Source organism: Ipomoea triloba, chromosome 1 (assembly GCF_003576645.1).
Source record: "Ipomoea triloba cultivar NCNSP0323 chromosome 1, ASM357664v1".
In the NCBI taxonomy this organism is placed as follows: Eukaryota; Viridiplantae; Streptophyta; class Magnoliopsida; order Solanales; family Convolvulaceae; genus Ipomoea; species Ipomoea triloba.
The window spans coordinates 6425585-6441625 of NC_044916.1; the positions used below are offsets into that span (position 1 = coordinate 6425585).

Sequence of the window (16041 nt, forward strand, 5' to 3'; positions counted from 1 at the left end):
TTCTTGAATCATTAGGAAATATTCCATACTGCGTCCTGGAAGGGCGAATCTCTGTGCAGTAATTCCATCTTCTTCGAGAAACTAACTACAAAATCTAAAACAAAAAAGCAATCAATTTCGTTCCACAGGCCACAGGGGATAGCTGATTCAGGAAATGGCAGACCGTTTCTTTCCGAACGAAATGCCTAATTTCATCCCAGAAACCGCAGCGGCAGAAAAGCTAGCGGAAAAAGCTCAAGACTCACTCACTAAGCTTCTACATCTTCCTTACAAGAACGTCGCGGAGAAAATACAAAAATCTGCTTTGGTGCTTAAAGAAAAGGTACCCACTGTTCCACTTCTTCATAGTACTAGTATATGGGTTCCATGTAATTTTATCCGGATTTCAAGATTGTTCACTTGGTGCTTGTAATTTTGTCTGACTGGGTTGCTTTGGTTCGTTTCAGATTGTGGAGGAGACGTGGGTAGCTAAGGGGAAACGCGTGAGTGACTATTCACTGTACACTGGGGCTCTGGGCACTGCTTTCTTGTTGTTTAAAGCTTACCAAGTTAGCAAAGACGGGAATGATCTTGCTTTGTGCTCTGAGATAATCAGTGCTTGTGATCTTGCTTCTCGCGGTTCTGGGTATGAAGTATATATATTTCTCTGGTTCCTCTTTCTTAGCATAAATGCATATTTTGATTGTTCAATAAGTGAAGTCTTTTCCTGGCTTCAACCTGATCGATTGAATCAGTTTTGCAAATAAAGTTGGTGGCTTTGCATCTTGTGATTCGTTGTAGCACCCTCTCTTTCTCAAATCACAATATTTGTGGCTGTGCTGCTAATTCTGTTCAGAATCACTAATTTATGATTCGAAATGTTGATTTTAGGGAAAATTGTACTTTATGCCCCTCCATAATATGCCAAGTATCAATGTCATACCGACAGGAGGGGCAATATTTATACCACAGTAGGGGCAATATATGTACCGTTTTTGAAAATTGGAGGGCAACATTTACACCACTAATAATTCAGGAGTAACATTGACAATTTTCATATTATGGAGGGGCATAACTTACAATTTTCCCTTGATTTTATAATGTCACTACAAACATTTTTGAAGTCATAGCCTAGTGACAGAGCAAATAGTAATTGTTGGTAGATGAAAACGGATAGAATGAGTCTGGTCAGTGTAAGACTGTAAGTGATTTGTTTCAATGTTTTTCAGTTGAGGGTATCAGTCATTTTGTTGGGGTTCTTCAATGATCATATAATTGCTTATTTGCTATGAAGTGTGCTAAGAAATGCTGCATGCAAAATAGATGCACTCTGATTGGGTTTGCCTGTCATGGAATTGCAGGCGGGTCACATTCATATGTGGGCAGGCGGGTGTATGTGCCCTTGGTTCAGTTGTGGCAATGCGCATTGGCAATGAGCGGTTATGTGACCATTACTTGGCACAATTTAAGGAGGTCAATTTATTACCTTGCAGCTTTTTTACTTCACCTCCACCAGGCATAGTGATTGGTTTTCTTCTCTGCTTCTACAGATTAAACTTCCCAAAGATATTCCAGATGAATTGCTTTATGGGAGAGTAGGTTATTTGTGGGCGTGTTCATTTATAAACAAAAATATTGGTCAAGGTACAATAAGTTCATCCAAAATGGTAAGAAGTTGTTTTCAAGTTTTGACTTCTTAGGCCTCCTCATGTTGTTCTTCATTAATTATATTATATACCTCTCTGCAGCGAGCAGTAGTGGATGATGTTATAAGATCTGGCCGTAAAATGGCGAAAGGGAGATGCCCTTTGATGTATGAGTGGCATGGGAAAAAATACTGGGGGGCGGCCCATGGTCTAGCTGGTATTATGCATGTATTGATGGACGTGGAACTGAAACCGGATGAGGTGGAGGATATCAAGTGCACCCTGCGTTTTATGATCAGGAACCGCTTTCCAAGCGGGAATTACCGCTCAAGTGAAGGAAGTGAATCAGATCGTCTTGTGCATTGGTGCCATGGTGCTCCTGGCCTTGCTCTTACTCTTACAAAGGCAGCAAAGGTTAAGTGCATCCCTATTGCCATTTTTAAAAAAAAATACTTTCTGGTGTTATGTCATTGCAGAGTATCATTAAATATATTAACTACTTTCTATGTATATATCCGAAAAGTCTCGCTTAGTGTGATGTCTTATGCCGTTTTTAGGTTTTTAACAGTGAGGAGTTTCTTCAAGCAGCTGTAGATGCAGCTGAGGTGGTCTGGAATCGGGGACTACTAAAACGAGTTGGTATTTGTCACGGTATCAGTGGGAACTCGTATGTATTTCTTGCACTTCACCGTTTAACAGGTAACATGAAATACTTGTACCGGGCAAAGGCATTTGCTTGCTTTCTGCACAATAGAGCTCAAACTCTTATATCAGAGGGAATTATGCATGGCGGTGATCGTCCATACTCACTATTCGAAGGCATTGGGGGTATGGCTTATCTCTTTCTGGACATGACAGAACCGCTTGACACAAGGTTCCCTGCTTATGAACTTTAGTTCTATGCAAAATATAATGAAGTGTTTATACTTGATATGACTGTCTTGTTATCTATTAGTGTCCCGAAATGATGTGATGTTTAGTTTGTGTTTGTAAATGAGACAGTTGAGGTTTTAGTGCACTTTTCGGCAACTGATATTTGTCTTTCTCAAATGATGAGTATGCATGAAACTCATGCTTTTAGAACTTTATAAAGATCATTTAGGGTGAATAAAACGTAAGGGGCCATTTTCTCAAGTCTTTGAGACATGAAGACCACGTTGCCAAATTTCTTTGGCAACTCTGCTTGGATTAACCTTTTTGCCTTGTCAAGAAATGGAAACATCCATGGAAATTTCCAAAGCTTCTATTAGTGTTAAAATGTTATTACAGATCAGGCAACTAGTAGCAACCCAATAGGAATTTGTCTGTAGGCAAATTTTACTATGGATGATGGTTCACGTAGTAGTTTGGGGCAAATTATATCGTGGACCATGATCATAACTGATACTGCAGTTGTGTTGAACGGATACTGCAGTTGTGTTGAAAGGAAACTGCAGTTGCACGGAACAGAGGCCTTTATCCGTTCAACACAACTGTAGTATCCATTCAACATAGCTGTAGTATCTTTTCAACACAACTGCAGTATATGTTCAACACAACTGCAGTTCCAGATGAATGACACGGCCTCTGTTCCGCATAACTGCAGTTCCTTTTTAACACAACTGCAGTATCCTTTCAACACAACTACAATATCCTTTCAACACAACTGCAGTATCAACCATGACCCATGGTTCACAATGCATTGTGGACCATGGTCCACAGTATAAGGACGACCAGTAGATTTGAAGTTTTTTCTTTTCCGATAACAATGGTAGACAGAAAATTCCGTTAGGGTCCCTCATTATTCAATTTCATTTGCACACTGTAATTTCATTACAACACCATTGAAGTATCATATACATTGAATGTGAGACTTGGTATTCAGTTTCACTTTATATACAATGTAGTTCTGTTATATCACAATTAAAGTATCAATATTATTCAACTAGTTTCCTTTGATAATATATACTCAATTCAGTTTCATTTCCTACACATTGTAGTTTCATTAAAGCATCATTAGAAAAAACAAAAACTGAGCGCACTGCAGTATGTAAATATATACTCAATTTAATTTAATTTTATACATATTGTAATTTTATTACAGCATCACTAAAAAAAAAAAAAAACTGAGCGCCCCACAGAATGTAATGACAACCATTTCTTTTTATTAAAAGAAATACGGAGTAATACTATTTTGGACCATAGTCTACGCAACTTGTATAGGACTATAGGTTATGAGTCATGAAGACCCACAAGCATTTAGTTGGAGAGTGATTATTTACCGGGTGCACGGAAGCTCTACGACATACAAAAAGTGGACTTAACAAGTTCTAATGTGCTCATATGGCATCTATGTGACTTTTCTTGAGGAAAGGTCACATATAAAGAAAAAAGTTCTGATGCCTTGTTATAATTTAAGATTACTTATTTGACTGTAATGCAAATGGGCTAAATTATACCAAAAAATAAAAATATTTTTCTTATTTTTCAATGTGTTACTCTTACTAGAGTTATTCTTGTGCATGGGTGCACCATCTACTACAGACAATCTCTGTGCCATTCATCAATTTTGGGGTTATAACCCTGACATATTCAGCTTAAAAAAAAAAATACTAATCCTGTAGTAATGCAGGGCAGGTTACAAACAGCAGAGAAGCTATTCAATGCTATGAGTTTAGCAATTGATTCAGATTAATTAGGAACTTTATTTTAATATAACCTTCTAATTAAGACCTTGATTCCATGGTATGGATGGATACATCTACTAATTATATCTGTCTTTAAAGTGCTCAGTTCAAATAAGGCTCTTGTAGAATTCCAGCTTCAGTGGTGCTCAGATGAGGAAGATTGTCATCTGGGAAGCTTGAAATGGCAAAATCAGATTGCTGTAGAAAGGTACCAGTAGTAGTAGAGATGTTATGATCCCAGAAAGTATTAATATTGCTTCCTGGGAGCCAATCTGATTGGAGTCCATCACCAGCCCACTCTGGTTCCACACTTTGATCATGATTAACATAATCATCATCTATTGTCTTAGGTTGTTCATGAGTGGAAATCCCAGAACACTTCCTATCCTCAACATGGTCAGCAACATCATTGTTAGATTCGATAATATTACCTGATGTTCTCTGCTTCAGTTTTGCTTCTTTCTGTGTTGCAGTCTCGAGGTCTTCATGGCGGGCGCGATCACTGCCAAGGAAGAGGTGGGGGAAATTCAGCCTTGCTTTGGCTCCCCTTAACCTATAGGCCTCGCGATCGTAGGCCAAGGCAGCATCTTCTGCGCTGTCAAACGTGCCTAGCCAAAGACGAGCTCGGTTGTGAGGGAGGCGAATCTCCGCCACCCATCTCCCCAAGTGGCGCTGCCTCACCCCCCGGTATAGTTTGGGCAAGGGAGAGGCCGCCTCATCGAGACCATCGTGACCCGAACCAATCTGCCCAGCTCTTTGCCAGGAAATTTGATCGTTCTCACAACCGGAGCTTAGGAACTGCTGTTGTGGAGCAAAAGAAATCATACTTTGATGGTGAAAGAGTGGCTGGGGAGTGGTGTGATGGAGGGCGAAAGGAAAACGAAATCTTGAATGTTGGGGAGGAGAAATGAGGGGTTTGTGTGTGTGGTGAGATGTGGAAGAAGAAGAGATTGATTGATGTTCATCATGTGGGATATTCTTCATCTTCTTGAGAGGTGTATGATTATCCGACAAATCATGGTGTTGTTCCTCAACCAATATGCGCACGCCCTCTGTTGTCGGATTCATGACCTTGGCTTGCCTACTTTTTCACGTTTTAGTCCTCTTCCATTCCACAATGCCTTGCATTCATATCTTTAACTCTATGAGAGCATGATGGGCCTATATATATATATATAGGGGTGGACAAGAATTTAAATGATGATAGAAATATTATTAATGAAACCAATTAAGCTATTCAAATTATTAGTATTACATGCATAAATATAGATTTTATATAACATTTAATGCTATATATGTATAAATATACATATATATACATAAAGGTGTAGGGGTGGGGGAGTGGGGGCAACTGCCCCCATAGTAACCCCGTCCATGATTTTATAGGTGCAACACATTGCAAAAGAAAAAAAAAAAAAACCTAAAGTTAACATATATTTTTACATACCTAAAATTTAAATTTCATAACAAAAAAAAAAAAATCAAATAACTTGAAATAATATTCACAAGTTTTTAACAATTTTACATACACAATAATAATCATGAAAAAATTATAGGTGCTTTCTAAATGCAAAATCATCTATAACTACATTAGTGGATCCATAAATATAATTATAGTTTATAAAAATGAATAAACAATTTAAAATAAAATAAGCTTACAAAAAATAGCATTGTTATAATAATAAACTCCATACTAAATTAATTATTAATTAAAATTTATAAAACAAAACCTACAAATAGGTAGGTAGGGCGGTTGACGAACCGAACATAAATGAACGGAAGTTGTTCGTGTTCGTTTGTTAAGGATTTTGGAGTGTTCGTGTTCGTGTTCGTTTGTTAAGATTTTTAAAAATCCTGTTCGTGTTCGTTTGTTAAGCGTTCATTAGTGTTTGTTAACGTTCGTGAACATGTTCACGAACGTGTTTGTTAACGTTAGCGAACACGTTCACGAACATATTCATGTACGTTCATGAAGAGGTTTGTGAAGATTTAATTACCAAACACTTGCACATGTTCATGAGCACAATTCGTTCGTGAACAAAGACATAATCTACGTTTTGTTCACGAACAATAACCAAACAAACAACACAACTATATATGTTTGGGAACATGTTCGCGAACATTATTAAACGAACACTTAACGAGCTTGTTTGCGAACATTACTAAACGAACATAAACGAGCTTGTTCGCGAACATTACTAAATGAACACAAACGAGCTTGTTCACGATCTCTTAGCAAACGAGCTTACCATTGTTCAGACTCTATTCGTTTATTAACCGAGCTCTAAATTTTGTTTGTTAATGTTCGTTTACCTTCATAAACGAACATAAACGAACATTAACGAACGCTTACCGAACACGAACACGAGTAGTTTGTTGAAAGCTCTGTTCGCTAACACCCCTACAAATAGGAACAGATTTAAAACTCTTTTTGACTGTGATGAGCGTGAAATCATAACAATTCAATGCGCCTTATATAGAAGTTTGGAGGGACACATGCCGAGTGTCCGACATGTTAACCACATGTCCTACTTGCACTGATTGCAATGGGGGTGGTCATAATAATTTCACATGCTACGAGATTCTTTACATTTGTATTATTATGATGTGATCGAGAAATGCAATCGGATTGTACTAATAATGATGGTTCGGTGCTCGAGATAGCCTTCCCGATCATATGAGCTTGGGAATCCTATGATTCCTATATCCTGGGTGCGAAGGGCAACTACCACTAATCCAAAGGGACAATCCTTTGATTATGCTCGGGTCGGGTGAAACACAAGGCGATACTGAGCACGCGCATAAGCATACGAGTAAAGGGTATTTCCTATCAAATAGAAAACACACATCTTCTATATTATTTTTCTGGAATAATTTGAATACGGTGATAATTAATACCTAATGAAGCACAAAGAGTTGATGCTCGATCTCATGACCTCACATATGGAAAAGTCACTACATGCCATCTGAGCACAATGTGCAATAATTCATAAAAAAGTAAACTAGCTATCTTTTAATTTTTTTTTTCCTAATTGGAATGGGTGTTCATTAGTCAAAAAGGATTTGCACTCGTAATAGTCCATCTTTGCCTTATGAGTTCTCCCCTCCTTATCCAAACAAATTTATTTTGATACCTAGTATTTTTCAATATAGCATGTCTGTATATTTTATTTAATTGATATTATTCCTAATATATTTTTATCTAAAAGGCTTCTTTCCTTTTTTATAACATTGTTCCATATGTTAATCCGTTTAATATGCTAATCTATATAGGTAATTACCATATACTATTTACCATCTAAATAATCCGTGGTAATTACACTATATTTAACATCTAAATTTATTATGGTCATTAAACATAGAGATTTCATTCTTACGATAATTTTATATATTTTTACTTCAGATAATGTCAATTACCCGTGCATTTTATTTGATTACTTTTGAATAAAATCTTAAAAATTATGACAACTAATGAATTAATATTGTTGTTCGTAATATAAATTTTATCAAATCAGTTAACGAAATTGATAATACACATATTACATCCATAATTAGAGGAGATTAACAAAATTATGATAATTATTTCAATTCACGTATTATTATGCTAATTCACATATTATTACGTCCATACGATTATGTAAATTATTTCAATTCACAGATTATTACACATATAAAATTATGCTAATGGTTACTTTGGAATAAAATCTTAATAATTATGGTCATTGAGAAATTAGTTCAAACATTATACTTTAATTAAATGGTTTTTTATACTTTCCGTAATTTTATCTAATCAATTAAAGAAATTAATGGTACACATATTACGGACATAATTAAAGAAAATTAAACATACACATATATATTACGGATAAAATTAAAGAAAATTAAACATACACATATTACGTCCATAATTAAACGAAATTAAAATATACATTATTTTTTAATTATAATATATACTCCTTAATTACCATACTTATTCATAATACATGGACGTCATAATTAGCATAATATTAATCTATACTATATATAAAAACATAAGAATAGTAAAGGCATATTTTAAATTTTAAACAATAGTAAAGGTAAATTAAAAATAGAATGAAAATATTTCAATAATAATATTCTACATCATTAATTAAAAATAGAATAGAAATTAGGTAAAAATACCAGTGGATCTATTATTCTAATTGACTAATTAACTGGAAAAAAAATCGACTAAAAATGAATCTGATGTTACTAATTGATTGAATATATAAAAGGAAATGAATATTAATAATTGACTGTAAATAAAAAAAATATCCATAATTAACTAAAATGAAAAAGGAAATGGTCATATCATTGCAATTTAATTAAAAAAGGAAAACATTCTACATCATAAATAATAAAGGCATATTATAAACAATATTAAAGATAAATTAAAAAAGGAACGGAAATTAAAAATAAAACGGAAATATTTCAATAATAATATTCTACATCATCAATTAAAAATGGAACGAAAATTAGGTAAATATTACTACGTAATTCTTTTCATTTTTCCTAGATAAGGTTGCCTGATATTAATTTACACATAACAATCGGCACTAATAATTAAAAAAAATTTAAAAAATAGAAGAACTGCCGGAGACGTCTGTCTTTTTTTTTTTAAATTTTATTATTATTATTATTATTTAATTATTTTAATTAAAATTATTTAAAAAGTTTATTTTAAAATTAGTAACCACCATGTCATCACAATTGTAGGTAAACAGGTCAATTTGGACATTTTTTTTTGAAAACATGTCAATTTGTACTTAATTGCATGAGTTTATATAGTTCAGGAATCCAATTGCATTCTTTTTTGAGTTTGATGGCCTAATTGCAGTTTTGTGTGTAGTTCAGTGGTTTATTTGACCATTATTCCGAGAAAAATGATATTACTAATTGATTTAAAATATAAAAAGATCGTAATCTATATTCTATACTATATATAAAAGTAAAATCCTCCTATTTCATTCCCCGCCTAAACTTTTGTAGTCAATTAATGAAATATTTTATTGGTCAAATAATTAATAAAGCTTATTTGTTAAGAAAATGTAAAATAGAAATTAACTAATATCTATAAATTGATAATATGTATATTCACGTATCAACCCTATTAATAAAAGTAAAATCATTTATCGGGAAAAGAAAAGGATATTACTAATTGACTGAAAATTATTTAAAAACTTTAATAGTTAATTATACTTTCTTTTGAAAACTCTAAGTTATTTAAACTTTAAAAAAATTAATTGAACATGGGTTGTTAGATTTTTATAATAATCAAAATTAATTCATTCAAATATGGGGGAGGAAGATAAAACTAAATGCAATATGGGGAAAATGAATATACTTAAAGTATAAAAGTATAATTACACATATATTAGTGTAATTGACTAATAATAAATGCCTAATAATTATTATGATAATTAAGTTAAGCATTGGTCGTTGAATTTATTTTTATAATAATTACAATTAATTTATTTCTCATTTTCTCATATTTATTTTAGTAATAATATAATTATATAAGTCATAATATAATTATATAAGTCATATTACTTATAGATCTTTTTAAGATAATTTTAGACAAACAAGTCATATATTATTCAATTAATTGAGTAATATTTTTGTACTAATCTTATAATCAAATAAATGTACACGTTCAATATTAGAATTTTTTATAATTTCATCTTTATTTTTATTATCTCAATATATAATAAAAAAAATTTATCCACGCCCGGGTAATTGGACAATTATTTGTTCTAATTCAAAGGAAAACATCAGAAAACATAATCGATCCAATCAATTTCATCAATTGCGCTATATAATATTCGATCTTATAATATATATAATTGTATATTGATCCAAATATTCTTTAAATATTATAACAAATCCATTCCGTGCAACGCACGGGCGAAAATACTAGTTAGTCAAAAAGGATTTGCACTCGTAATAGTCCATCTTTGCCTTATGAGTTCTCCCCTCCTTGATCCAAACAAATTTATTTTGATACCTAGTATTTTTCAATATAGCATGTCTTACTTTGATATATAAAATACTTGTAAGTCTCAACTTTTTAAATTTTTGATACTTTACCTTTGAGTCTAGTTTTAGTCAATAGTGAGGAATTGAATCAACCAAATATTTTGAGATTGTGTACACATAGTTTATGTTATGTGAGAGGCCAATCATGTATAATATTGTGGGAGTTGACTTGGAGAAAACGCTTTTCAATATATGCAATTATTTTCATTGTTAAAAAAAAAAAAAAAAAAGGCATGCAAATGGGTTGTCATTATGTTACGTACAATAATTTTCATTGCTTGTTGAGCTAATAGAAGGGGCATGCAAATACAATCTTTGTCAAGTTGACAAAAATGATAAAATTTAAGTTGATTTTTAATGAAAATAATTTATAAAATATATGTTATTCTTAGTATATTCAATTAACTATATTGTATTATAGTTTTATGGTATAAAAAAACACAATAATTGTGTACTGTTTCAACGGGAGCGGCATGACTCTTTCCCTTGAGAAAGAGCCACTTTCAATTGGTCAATAGACATGAAGCGTGGCATTTCAGATAATTGACTTTTTGATGCTTCATTCGAGAGTGCAAATTTAAGTAGAGAGTCGTAATTTGTACCTGACAATTTTCATTTCGATTTGTTAACATGACAAGAAATTGGACACAAAAAATAATGAGTTAGCCCTATTTTAATTAAAAATCTAAATTAATACTCTGTAATTAGATTATACATTTATATTATTTATTTATTATATAATCAACGCGTTTCCTCACATGTACGGTTAATTAATTTTGGATAAGCTCAAGCAACAAGTAGAACATAGTATTTTTTTTTATTGGAACCTTGTGCGTGGGTTGGTTTTAATATCAAATTAATATACTTCGACTCAGCTAAAAGTCTAAAGCTAACGGTTAGATAAGATATTTATGTTTGCATATTATATGTTCAAGAGTGTTTAGTTTTAATGTGTTTGGGGTCACTAATAGGTTGACACGATAAGAATGTGTTAAAATGTGTGCCTTAAGAGGCAACCTGCTTAACCTGCTATCAAGAACTATCATTTAACTCGTTCAATAGTTATGATTGTTTGATATTATTTTACCATTTTATGAATATTATGAATTGAATACTTTTGCTATTTTGTTGAATTTAATTATTGATTTAAAAAAAATTCTAAAGTTCGTTTTCTAATATATCTATCTCTTATTGTGCATATCTAAAACTTGTTAACTAAATGTGTATATTGTGTCAATTTATTTAAAAATAGTGTTAAAATTCATGTTTAGAACTTTAATTCGTTAATCTTAACGGGTCGTGTATGTATTTGGCCTTATTGTATTCTTGTCATTATCGTGTTCACTTGTTTACATGAGTTGCCATGTGTACTAAAAGGGATGGCAATGGGTCGAGGAGACTACATCCATCACCCGATTCACTTTATATTTTCTCCACCTACCTCACTCTCAACCCGCACCGGGTGAACCTTTTCAAAACCCACCTTCACTTATCTTGTGCGGGTATCCAAGACAGGTAACCACCAGTACTTATCATCTTTTTTTTTTTCTTTTTTTCTTTTTTTTTTTTTGGGGTCCATTTAGCACCATATAGGATTTAAACTCAAACTCAACCAATAAAGTAATTAAAACTAAGACTTCATCACTGTCACGTAATAATGAAATATATTATTTTGTTAATATTTAAAGTAATTAACTTTTAATCACTAATATACTACTCTATATATCCATTTTATGTGTCTAGTTCAATTAACAAATCTTGACATAAATTATGTTTAATTCAATTTTTATAATGTTAAATTTAGTATCAGTATATAAAATTTATATATTTAAAAATTACATTAAAAATACTATTAAACGTAAAAAATTAAAATTAAAAAATAATTAACAAATGCTAAAAGAAAGTTAAAAAGTAGTTAGTTTGATCAAAGAATAGTAAATATGACAGATAAGATGCGTTTGAGACTAATACACAAAGATTTACAAAATATAACAAATGATTGATACATCCAACGAGTTTTAAAGCTTGACCTCTCATTAAAATATTATCACTTTCGACCTCTACTAGGCAACAAATTTGTTATTATTTTGCGAAATTTAATTTAACATCATCTTATTATGAAAGATGTAGTGAATTTTATTAATATTTAATAAAAAGTTTCAATTCGTAGAAGTTAAAATAAAATTCAATTTTTTTTAAAAAAAATACTCCGTAATACATATTGATAGAGAAAATTAATTGTGCTTGCATGGGTGGCTCAATTGGTCACATGGATGAAGTTTGGGAGAAGAGACCAATGATTGAGTCTCACTCATGGCAGTGTAGGAGCAACATTTGAAAGTGATGGACTCATTGTGTGTAGTGAGTAAAGGTCTAGCTTATGATTAAAATTTTAAACTTTCACTTTAATAACTACCTTATTTAAATTTTATTTTAAAATACATATGACATAGTTTATTTAAATAAATAAAAATTAGCAAATCAAAAATTTAAAATACATGTGACATAATTTATGACATGTTAATTGTTAAAAAATTATAGACATGAGTAAATCAAAAACTTAAAATTTTAATTATTATATTAATTTTTTATCAATATAAATTTCTTTAAATATAAGTTTATTTTTTTTAATACTACTGATTCTGTTAGAATGCAGTATCTGTTCATAACTACTGTCTCAACTTACTGAAGCCACAAAAAGTCAATATCACCTCCATTGAAGCTCAAACTAACCCATGGGAGTGCAACTTGGTGCCAAAAGACCACAATGCAAGAGCTATGCTTGGCAAACATAGCTGAAAAGGTAGCTGAAAGCTGAAAAGTAGCTGAAAGTTAAAAAGCTATAAGCTCGAAGCTGAAATCTGAATATATGTTAAGCTAACTATTATGCTTAAAAGTGTTTGGTAAAATTAGCTTTTCGATAAGCTGATAAATGTAAAAAGACTAAAAAGGACATCTTCATACAATTTAAATAGTTTTAAATTGTCAATGACCTTGTGGTCTAGTGGCACCCGGTTGCACCTCTATGTGGGGGTGGGTTTGTTTATATATTAAAATACTCCGTATAAAATAGTGAAATCAATATATTTTAATAAAATATAAAGTAAGAACATATATTTGAAAACATATAAAGTAAAACAAAATGTTTATAATTCATAAGATTAGTTCATACAAAAATCAATGTTCAAACACAAATGTCAAATTGAAATTACAACCAAACATATTGAAGAGAAAAAGTAAAAAAAGTTTAGCCAAAAAGGTTTTAATTGGGAAGGGTAAATGATGTCATTTCTTTTAAAATAATAAGGTTAAAGATGGAAAAAAAGTTAGGAAGCTACTAGCTTATTTTGAAACGCTACCTTAGGTAGCGTTCAAAAATAAACTCTTATTTTAAGCTACTAGCTTATTTTAGGAACATAAATAAATTTATTTTAAATTTGTATGAAATTTTATATTTAAAATGGAAATAAAATCCTCTAAACCTCAGCTCGTATCATAAGATGGTCTTTAATTAAATTTTGCAAAATGATAGATGAATTTGTTGTTTAGTAGAGGTGGATAAAGTAATTCTCCATAATCTTATTGGAAGAAAATTTAGTATTTCAAAATATCAATAAAAGTTTGCAAGAGGAATAATTCACATATAACTACAATTGAGGTCTCAATTATGTGTATAAGGAAATTAAAACCTATAAATTAATATGCTATAGTTTCATTTCATAAGTTTTTATTAATAATGTCATTATAAACATATCACTCCTAACAAAAAAAAAAGTTAACTTTTACAAATTGTCAACATACAAAATCGCATTAAAAATACTTAATTTATTTTAATATAAAATTGTTACTACATGATTTTTTTTTCCAATCCCACCTATCTACAATAATATCCATTTTTACTATTATTTTTTTTTATCACAAGTTAAAAATATTATATCAATCATATTAAAAATAATTAATTTTATTTTATATTAATTAACTTTCACATTTAAAAAATTATATTAATTATCTATTTATTTTTTATTTTTACACTAAACATTAGTTTAGTTGCGCAATGCACATATTATAACTAGTATATTTTAATATAAAAAAAAAAGAGTTCAAAATTTGTTGGTGGGTGACAGTGATGATGACGTTGACCACGTAATCAATTTTCCTTAAATACCGAAGTATATGTACAGCTTATATACACATGCATCTTATTGTAATCAATACTGTATATATTATATATTATCGTAATCAATCTAAATTAACCTATGAAAAAGAAAGATTACGAAAACGTGTGACTTTTGATCGAACACAACTAATAATTTACATATTTTATCTAAGAAATTTCATCAAAGCAAACTCGATAAATTTATCGAAGATGTTTGACATAATTGATGGATAAACGCTGCGCTAAAACTAAAACTAAGAGAAGCCGGGAGTTCAAATCCCTTATCATATGAAAAAATTAATTTAGCTTAATTAGATCGATTCGGTGCGAATAAGAATTAGTTTAAGTATGATACGGGTTTAAGGTGCCTCCTATAGTCCTACAATTAAGGCCTGTTTGTGGTATGACAAAAAAAGAAAGACTAAAAAATTAGTAGAATATACTAACTCTGACCTTTGAATTTATTTAATTAGTTACTTGCAATTTATTATGCAGGCATGACAAATCATGCAGTGAGATGATTGGTATGGAGGTCACTCAACTCCCGAATAAGCCATTGGCCAAATATCACGTTATTTTCTTGTTTTGACTATATAAATAAATTTTTATATATACACACACGCACAAGATTCCGATCAAATAAGATTCCGATCAAATAAGAATAGGGCATGAGAAAATTAGAAATCAATCAAAACCGTTAATTGAAAAGATCTCACTGATTATAAACAATTTTTAAAAAATGTAGTGATATTTTTGTAAATAACTCAAACATTGAAGTGCAAGTAAAATGTATTTAAAGTGCAAGTAATAATATCATATAGTGCAACAATATGAAGTATAACCGAACTTTGAAGTTCAAGTAATAACACTATGGAGTGCACTTAACAACATCATAAATTAAAGTGTACCAATATGCCAATCACCTTGTGCTCAGTTGGCACATATGTGGCTCTCCTTGAGGGGATGTCACAGGATCAAACTCCGATGGTAGGGTATTGACTATTTGAGCTACAACAGATGGATAAAATATATTGAACAGATACTACTTTGTAATAGAATTGATAGTACTAAAAAAAGGTGCACCAATATAAAGTACATCCAAGCAACAATGTTAGTTGCACCGAATGTGAAATGTAAATTACTTACACTCTATAATTATATAAAAGGTTGCACTTTTAAGTGATATTACTTGCACATTTTATTTGCACACTTGCACACGTTACTTCCACTTTAAAAAATGTTACTTGTATTTCAAAGAAAAATGTCGTTGCATTATTTAAAAATTGTTTATGATTCGTCGTTGCTCTTTCCATATGGATAGTTCCAATTAGTTCTTAGTTTTGTCATGGGCAGCAATTTTCATAGGAGTCCATCCATATATAGGCTTAGGACCCAATGAGAATACACACTTAGAAGAAAACTAAGAACCAATATCAGTTTTACATCCGTAAAAAACTAACAAATCAAACAGATCAGATCAAATTGTTTTAAAAAAATGTTGTGGCATTTTTTGTAATTATTGTGAACTTTATCACGTAAC

At 31.2% G+C, this 16041-nt stretch overlaps 2 protein-coding genes across 2 annotated transcripts; one reads left to right on the top strand and one right to left on the bottom strand.

Moving 5' to 3' along the window:
• Positions 1 to 40: 40 nt before the first annotated feature.
• On the top strand, positions 41 to 2675 carry LOC116019187 (lanC-like protein GCR2). Its single transcript, XM_031259334.1, has 6 exons — positions 41 to 322; positions 447 to 625; positions 1341 to 1452; positions 1530 to 1646; positions 1728 to 2039; positions 2183 to 2675. The coding sequence occupies exons 1-6, from the start codon at positions 155 to 157 to the stop codon at positions 2519 to 2521; spliced, it is 1227 nt and encodes a 408-aa protein (XP_031115194.1). The 5' UTR covers positions 41 to 154; the 3' UTR covers positions 2522 to 2675.
• A 1718-nt stretch (positions 2676 to 4393) lies between these two features.
• On the bottom strand, positions 4394 to 5359 carry LOC116019877 (ethylene-responsive transcription factor RAP2-13-like). Its single transcript, XM_031260276.1, has one exon. The coding sequence runs from the start codon at positions 5357 to 5359 to the stop codon at positions 4394 to 4396; it is 966 nt and encodes a 321-aa protein (XP_031116136.1).
• Positions 5360 to 16041: the final 10682 nt, after the last annotated feature.

Coding starts and splice junctions, on each gene's coding strand:
- LOC116019187 (XM_031259334.1), top strand. CDS start 155: ATGGCAGACCGTTTCTTTCCGAACGAAATGCCTAATTTCATCCCAGAA. Junction 1,647..1,727: donor CAATAAGTTCATCCAAAATG/GTAAGAAGTTGT, acceptor ACCTCTCTGCAG/CGAGCAGTAGTGGATGATGT. Junction 2,040..2,182: donor CTCTTACAAAGGCAGCAAAG/GTTAAGTGCATC, acceptor TGCCGTTTTTAG/GTTTTTAACAGTGAGGAGTT.
- LOC116019877 (XM_031260276.1), bottom strand. CDS start 5,359: ATGAATCCGACAACAGAGGGCGTGCGCATATTGGTTGAGGAACAACAC.